The sequence below is a fragment of the Apaloderma vittatum genome, unplaced genomic scaffold, assembly GCF_000703405.1.
Source record: "Apaloderma vittatum isolate BGI_N311 unplaced genomic scaffold, ASM70340v1 scaffold13838, whole genome shotgun sequence".
Taxonomy (NCBI): domain Eukaryota; kingdom Metazoa; phylum Chordata; class Aves; order Trogoniformes; family Trogonidae; genus Apaloderma; species Apaloderma vittatum.
The window spans coordinates 1-8668 of NW_009729126.1; the positions used below are offsets into that span (position 1 = coordinate 1).

General features: G+C 51.6%; 1 protein-coding gene across 1 annotated transcript; it reads left to right on the top strand.

Annotated features, from left to right (window-relative positions):
* Positions 1–155: 155 nt before the first annotated feature.
* On the top strand, positions 156–7211 carry RELL2 (RELT-like 2; the record flags this gene model as incomplete). The annotated part of the gene is made up of 5 exons (XM_009874340.1): positions 156–363; positions 2025–2090; positions 2168–2234; positions 2556–2744; positions 6647–7211. Coding segments are annotated over exons 1-5 (1095 nt in total), but the record flags the coding sequence as incomplete, so codon positions are not given.
* Positions 7212–8668: the final 1457 nt, after the last annotated feature.

Here is an 8668-nt window from a genome sequence, read left to right on the forward strand (position 1 = left end):
AGAGACAAGCCCTTGGCAGCCCACCCCGAGCCGGGAGCTGGCTCTAGCCCAAGGTGGATGTGAGGAAGAGGAGGAGGAGGATGGGCACGGAGAGCTTGGCAGGGGGGTGAGTACCAGGGTCTCTGATCCGCCTTCACCCTTTCTCCTAGATCCGCATGTCAGACCAGAACAGCACCGACGATGGGGAGTCAGACCCCCAGCACAGCCTGTCTATGGTCTTCCTCCTTGTCCTTGTCTTCTTCATCATGGGGCTGGTGGGCTTCCTGATCTGCCATGTCCTGAAGAAGAAGGGTTACCGGTGCCGGACTTTCCGGGACGAGCTCGACCCAGATAACAAAGATGTGCTGGCGGAGCTCCAGGCCAGTGAGTGCTGGGGTGATGGGGGCTTGATGGGGACTCGGCCACTGCCTCTCACCTGGCGTGGACCTTAAACACATTTCTGGAACGCAGGCTGTGGGTGGGAGGGTTACCTGTCACGTGCTGCTGGGTTGGGAAGAAGGGATGGATTGGTGAGAATAGCTGGGTGTTCCTGAGGGATTGGGAGTGTATGGCACAGAGAGCCCTCTGATCTTCTGGCTCCACAAGCTGGTGAAGGCTGGTGGTGCCAGGGAGGTGGGAATCAGCATATGGCCCTTCCCAAAGTGGCATTATCACCAAAAGTTAATTCTGATAAACAACCAGGACCTGCCAAATCCACCGCACCTGAACTATAACCCTCAGCCCCTAAAAGGAAAGCATCCTCCAACCAGGGCATGAGCTGTCCTTCTGCTCTTTTGCTGTTAGGTGGTCCAGCACGGGACCAGCATGGTGTCTGCTAAAGGTCATGTCCTCTTCCTGTCCCTGTTGTGCTCTTGCAGCCCAGAGGAATAGAGGTGTTTCTTTGGGATCTCTGCCCTGCACTGGAAGAGGACATTTAAGAATTTTTTCCATAGCTTGAGGCCAACATAATTGGCTCTCAGCTAGTAGGATTGGGAAGTCAGTGTCAAGCATTGGTGAATAACAGAGCTCAGTCCAAGCAAGCTCTGTCACTTGAAGGTTTCAAGAGGCTCTGCTGAAATGAAGAAGACATGTTACTTCAGCCTCTTCCTTACCTGAAAATGGCCAAATGGTGCTCCATGATTCCTCCAGCACTGTCAGCGCTCAGGAGGGTTAGCACCTTCCGCTGCCATTTCTTGTGCATGTGAGGGAAACGTGGCTCCCCCAGCTCGCCCCACAGATGCAGCAGGAGTTTCCAGGTGGCCTCAGATGTACTCCTCTGGTTTCAGTGACTGGCCTGCACTTGACATGGAGACAGTCTCTGAAACTTCTGTGATTGTGTTTGCCTGCTGGATTTGCCACAGCTCAGGGAAACACCTCTGTGCGCTTCCAGGAGCACAGTGGCAACCCCTGACCATGTTCTTTGAGGCAGCTGCCTATCAGACTGCAAGACTAACCTGCTCACAGGAACATACAACGCTACAGACTGGGTTGAAGATTCAGCCAGCCAATCCTCCAGACTCCAAAAGTGGCCAGAAGCAGGTTCCGATGAATGCTGGGGATGAATACCACAATGGAGCAGACACTGAGCCAAATTTCCCCAGCGTATTCTTTTAAGCTTCTGACAGTGTGTAGCTCCAGGGCTTTCTCCATCAGAGATAGTTTCTCTGTATTTAACAGGCCCCAGTGGATTTCTTTTCTGTGAACTTGTCCCGTTTACCCTTGGAGATTTTTAGAACCTGCAGCAACCTGCACCCAGAGGACCCTTCTCTTTCAACTTGTTTTGACCCTGCTTCCCACTCATGTCTTGTGATGCCCCCCAGTTCTGAAGGGGCGACACAACCCCTGTGTCCCTGCACAGATGGCTGCTGTTCTAGACATCTTGTTACCAGGGTGAGGGGTCTGGTGTTCTTTGGGGGCTTCCAAGCATGATGGGGGACTTGAGGCTTCTCCAACCTCCCTGTTGACATGGCTGCTCCAGGGGAGGGACTGGTGAGCTGGGTGTCCAAATCCCAGCCTTCAGTGCCACACTTTTTTTCTCTTTTCAGATGAAGAGGAGGAGCTGAATGAGGACACAGTAGAGAAGATTGTAAGATGCATCATCCAAAATGAAGGTGAGCACTTCGTCGGGCTGTTCTGGAGACGTGTTGACCGCTTTGGCTGATGCATTCCCTTTTTCTTCTCTCCTCAGCAAACGCAGAAGCCCTCAAGGAGATGCTGGGGGACAATGAAGGGGACATCCCAGTGCCAGTGCCCAGGTGAGGGAAGCCAATACCAGCTTGTGGCTCCTTCAGAGTGAGGGAGAAGTAGCCTTTGGGTATCACCTTGGTCTGGAGGCTTTGCAGCCAGGCCCTTTACAACTTGTCGTAAAGCATCTTCCCAACAAGAAATACTGCACCCTCGAGGGTTGCAATGAGTGCTTCACCCCACTGTTAGGGGGAATAGCTCTTCCTCATTCCTGTCCTCACAAGAGGTCCCCTCCAGAGCTGCTGCTTCTCAGCTTGCTGCTGCAAAGCTGCATCAAGGTTGTGAAGTCTCCTCCAGATAACATGACCTGTTATGTCCTTCTCCCATTGCAGCCTTTGTCCCCACCGCAACAGCCAGGATGGGGGCCCACCACATCACCACACAGTGCATCTGGGCTCCACACAGGCCCCCTGCATCCACTGCAGCAAGAGGAAGAGGCACCCATTGCATCGACAAGGACGGTCAAAGGATGGCAAAGGCAGGATGCATCCTGGAGAGACCACCGTCTTCTCAGTGGGCAGGTACTTCAGTGAGCTTTGCCAGATATGGCCCATCTGCTCTTATGGAGTGAGCATCATGGAGAGTCTTCTCAGTTCCCCTCTTCCTTTCCCTGTCCCCACTTGCCCCACATCAGGCACCCTCTTGCTCTTCCCCATTTAGATACCCCAGTAGAAGCTCTGCAGCTTGGGAGTCCCAAGGACTCAGGTGTCTCTTGCACCTGGAAATGTCTGTGGTGTGTGGCAGGCTATGACGCACCAGTGGCTTCCCTCCTTCTTTGGGAAGGTGACTCAAGCCTGGGTTGTCCTGCTGACTCAGTGCTGGGCAGATCCCCAAATCCATGTCATTCCAAAGCCTGCTGTCCCAGCTACATGCAAGCAGGGGTCTTGCTGCCTAAACAGGAGTAGTGACCCCAGGTTTTGGGGATCTCATTAAGTGTGGGAGGAGGTGACAGCAGGTCCTGGATGCAAGTTACCAGCCATCACTATCAGAATGGAAGAATAGCCATGCTTCTCCAGGTTGTTGCCTCCAGTAACGACTGTAATTAGGTGACATGGCAGGAATGTAAGAATAGGGGAGTGTACAAGGTACTTCTCACAAATAATTCTCCAGTCTTCTCCTGGTCTCACCTCAGGAACTTCCTGAGCTTCCTGTGGTCTCTATGTAGTTGGTAACCTGCAGTCTTGCCCAGGTTGCTCCATACCGCAGCAGAAAGGTTTAGCATGCACAAGACCTTCAGCAAAGTCTTCCAGGGCACAGCTGCCTGCTGCAGTGGTGACTGGGGCAGAGTGACAAGCATCTGCTCATCCCTAGATGGCCATCTTGGTGAGACACAAAGCTCTGCTGTGCTCATATCCTGCAGCAGGTCTTCATTCAGGGCCTAAGCCTTGATGAAGCTGCATGTTGTGGTCCAGCGAGACAGTTGTGGTGTCAAGCGGGCATCAGGAGGTTTGGGTTTTTCCACCATCACAGGTAGGAGTATCAGCAGGATACTGAGTTGCTGAACTCCAACTAAGATCACACCCTCTGGAGACTGACAGCTTCTGGATTCCTCTTTGCTTGTTGCTGCCAGCTGTCCTTGGTAGTGGTGTCTGATAAACCATATCTCTGCATGGTTACATATTCCTGGCTAATCTCATTCCCTGGCTGGTGCCCAGCTCCATCCACTCCTCTGTGTCCTTCATCTATGCTCTTCGCTGTCTCCTTTCATTCACCTCTGAGTACTGGAGAAGATGCTCTCCTTTACTAAAGGCACCTTCCCTGACACCTTGGTTTTCTCTTTTCATCCTTGTTAATATCCCATGTCACATCAGCCTTCTCCACGGGACAGTTATTACATTTCTCCAAGGTTGTATCTTAAAAGTTTCTGCTTTCTGAATCTCCTTGGCATGAGGTGAGGTACAAAGCTACTTTTGAATTCTAGTTCTCGTTTCCAAGCTGGCCCCTTTGTGCTCTTTTAGATCCTGGATGACTTTTCTAGGACTGCTGCTGCTGTGTCTTATTTGCTACGAATATCTTGATCACACAAAGTACTTTGACTTCTGACTGATCCTACATACAAAACTCCTTGAACCCACCTTTCTGTTGTAATCCTCAGGCCTTGTTTTCTTATTTTTTTCTATTACTGCTTTTTTTCTTGGATGCTATGGTTGAGAGTACAACCTCCTTCCCTATTACCTACAGCTTATTGACTGGGTCTGGTCCCTGGTTGGTAGGCATAGGCTCACTGCTAAAGGAGCGAAAAGGAGTGAGATTAGTGGAGGTTCACCAAGATCATCAGGGGCTGGAGCATGTGACATGTGAGGAGCTGCTGAGGGAATGGGGAAAAGTGTAAGGAGGGGATCTAATTGCTCTCTAAGGGGTGGGGGGAGTTTAAATTAAGATGGAGCTAGATTCTTCTGGGATGCACAAGGAGGGGCAAGAGGTGATGGTTACAAGTTGCAACAAGAGACATAAGGAAAAACTGTTTCATCATAAGAATGGTGCAGCCCTGAGACAGAGGGTTGGAGGGGTCTCCATCTTTGGACACTTCTAAGACCTGACTGAGTGGGCCCCTGGGCAACTTGGTTGAGGGTGGGAAGTGGCCCAGTATTGAGAAGAGGGTTGGACTGGAGACTTCCCGAGGGCTTTTCACACCTAAATTATTCTCTACTTCTGAGGTAATTAGGGCTATATGATCTGTGGTCTTACATTATTGAATGATTTACCACTTACCATAGGGCTTTCCCTAAACTAGTTGTCAGTGGAAGAGCTCATTCACCATCTGCATCTGACCTTCTGTCCTTAGCCTGATCAGCCACGGTGTGTCATATCCTACTGAATCAAGCTTCTTAGCAATGGCAGACAGCCAAGCTCTCCTGCCTTTCTTCTCTCATCTGGAGGTTGATTACGTTACCTCTTGTGCCCCCTCCAGTCTGAACCCTGCCTGCTCCTTTGAATCCATTCTGAGCTACTTTCAGGCTGACATTGCTCAATGGCAATATCAATAAATGATCCTACCATTAGTGCCTCCTCCCTGTCCCTCTTTGGGTCTGGAACATTCTTTGGTCTTCCTGAATCGCCACACTTGTGCCTTGTCTCTAAATATCTGGATAGACCTGAAAGGTCACATTTGCTGCTGCTTGGCCTGACCTGAGCAGTCCTGTAGGTACCTCGTCCAGACCTGGAGCATTTATCTTCTTGATCCTTCCAATCATGAGTAGCATTTCTGACTGCAGTGCTAAGGGGTCTGTACCATCCACAGACTGCCATCTGGGCCACAGCCTGCCAGTTGTCTCCATCTCTGGTATCTCATCTGGTGCCTGTTTTTATCTCTTGGACCTTTCTTCTCAGCTTCTTCCTTCAGGGTGGCCATACTGCCATGTGCTTGACCTTTGGGTCTTGTTCTTCTTTCAACCCCAGCAGTACTTGAATTTTGCTGCTGAAATAGTGTTTCGCCCTGATGCTGATTCTTAGGTGAACCTCAGCAGAGCGAGGGCCTTCTGCAGCTTCTCCACATGTGACTCAAGCACAGGGAGAGCAGTTGCTGGTTGAGTCACAGACTGCATGAGGTCTCTGTGGTGGGATCAGCGTTCTTTGGCTGCTGGGCACCGGCTCCCCGTGGAAGAGATTTCCCATCTGCTGGTTCAGCATACAAACAGGAGTCACAGTGTTAGTCACAACCAGCCTGCTTGTGTTACCTCTCACAAATCCCAAAGCTGTGGTAGATGCCTTACTTCCCTCATCTCCCCACATGCAACATTGCATCACCTCCTGATTATAAACACACCCTTTGAGGTTGCAGCTGTACTCCATAAAGCTCTAGGCTGCTACCTGGTACATGGTGGACCTTAGTTCAAAATGTGCTCTGGCAGATTTTAGCCAAACAATTCTTCCCACTTTTGATCCCTGTACTGAAATAAAGCTTGTGCTGCCAAAACTCTGTCTCTGCCCTCACCTGGGGTGCACTGTCTGCTGAAAATTCCGGCTCTTGTTCCCCTGATGGCAGTCTGTCACAGGGCACAACGTCCATGCACCTCTGCATGGCCATCCTTTCCTCATCAGGCTTAGCCTGTTTGCATCTCACCTTCTGAATCAAGACCTCAGTTTCTGTACAGGCTTCCGTTTGTCCAGGTTGCACCTCAGAGCATTTCCACAGGCTGTGACCTGTCTTGCTGCAGGGAGGACAAGCTGGAAGGGTCTGCAGTAGCCATCATTTGGATTGATCTTTTCATCCTTCTCTTTCTATTTGTTTCACCAAAAAATGAGAAAATGGGGTTAGGTCAGTGGGGGCATGGCTAGAGTGGGAGTTGGTGGTTTTGAGCGGGTCTGGAAGGTTGGAGATCAGCACCAGTCACTGACAGAGAGAGGAGATTCAAGGTTGGAGGTACACAGAAGCTGGAATAGAGGAGGGAGAAAGATTTTGATCCGTTCTGCCCCATTCCAGGTTCCGTGTCACGCACATTGGGAAGAAACCCACTTTCCATGAGCAGCAGGATGGTGCCCTGCCTGACAGCAGCCGGGAGCTGAGCACAGAGGAGCTGGAGCACAGCAGCGACCGGCTTCAGCGGGAGCGGGCTCGCAATGGGACTGTCCCTGCTGGTGGCCTGCAGAATGGAGCCCTCCAAAAAGGTGCCCAGAGCAGCAAGGAGCAGAGCCACTCCACCACCCCAGCCCTGAACACACCAGCCAACTCTGGCACTCGTGACAGCCGACGGCTGGGAAGGGGGTCCAGCACGGCAGGCTCCTTACAGGATGCTGGCACTGCGCCTGGGAGCACGAGCCATCAGCGGAAGCTCTTGAGCCATCGGGTGCTGGGAGGGTCGAGTCCCAGCATCCCAGGAGAGCTGGTGCATGAAGGAACCAGCATCTGCCTGGAGGAGACCGGACTGGGGTCGGCAGATGAAGTGTCGGATATTCATGGAAGCCTGAGCCTGCACGAACAGGTTGAGGAGTTGGAAAGAGATGACAGTAGCAGAAAACAGCCTGGAGCAGAGGACGTGAAGCAGCCGGTAGGTTCCTCCTCTTTCTTGTCTCTGTGTGGTCCCCTGGGCTGGAGGGTTGGAGCACAGCAGTCCAAGTCCTGCTGCTGACAAGATCAACCAGCCCAAGCGCAGTGGTGTGAGCTCTGCAGCAGGGACAGGTGAGCGAGAGCTTGTGCTGGGCTGACTGCAGCATGGGACTTGCCCTGTCCTGCCCATCTGCTTTCTGTTTACCATTTTTGGCTGCTTTTTCCCACCAATTTCCTAATGTCTGGGGCATGCAGAGTCACCATGATAGATCCCACCCCTCTGGTATCTGCACCGCAGGGAAAAGGCAGGTCACTGACTTGCATGGGAGATGCTGCAGACCTGCTGCCAGCTGGGACAAGGGATCACAGAATCACAGAATTGTAGGGGCTGGATGTGTTGTTCCTTCATGGTTGGGCTCTGTGGGGACATCCTTTGGAATTACTTTGTCTTGACATGCAGGAACTCTGCTGCTGCACATAGCTTGGTGTCCCCAAACCTACAAAAGCTGGAGAGGGACTTTTTACAAGGGCATGCAGTGATAGGACAAGCGGTAATGGCTTCACACTGAAAGAGGATAGATTTAGATTAGATAAAAGGAATAAATTCTTCACTGTGAGGGTGGTGAGGCTCCTAACCTTCCTATCCAAACACCTTGCTGAACGTACTGGAGAGCTCCAGGGCAGCATTGGCAAGGACACCATGTGCTTGGCTGTCACTGACCCCTGATTTAGGGGATTCGCTCTCTGCCGCTGCCTTCAGGCTGTTACCACTGAGCAAATTATGTGGTCAGTGATGGTAGCAGGCACCCAACATGTTCACTCACTCACATACTAGCCCACGGTTCTGTAGTTAGGGACAGACAATTTTAATGGCAGGGAACTGGGGGAAGTCACCTAGTGTAGTGTCACCCTACCAAGGTGAGCCTGGGAAAAAGGTGCCTAGGTAAATACAGGCTAAGGAAAAAGCAAGAATACCTTGTGTTCCTCTGCGTTCTGGTGGCTGGGCTGGAGAGGTCTGGGCTCTTCCAGGCTGGAGGTTAGAGCGGTTTTATGAAGAAGGACAACCCAAGGCAGCCATGTCAGACAAAGCTGATGGGCTGCAGCTCTTCTCTGGAAACCTGGAGAGGTAGTAACAGGTTTTCCTTTCTCCCATGGGCCAGCACACTCTGTGAGATGGCCATGGCCCCTCTGATCTCCAGGAAAAGATCCACATGGAAGACAAGTCCAGGGATGCTGCGATTTTCTCCTCTTCATCCGTACTGCCAGGCTCTTTCCTCATACTCTGTGCCAGGCTTTGTGGGTGTTGCTTCAGCATGTTCCAGGACATGAGGTCCCAGAAGAACGATGCTGCGACCTCACTAGGACGTTTGTCACCAAGTCCTAGCACCTTTCAGACACTCCCTCATCCCCTAGGTCCTAGCTAGGGGCTACCATAAAGGTTCTTAGCTGCTGAACATG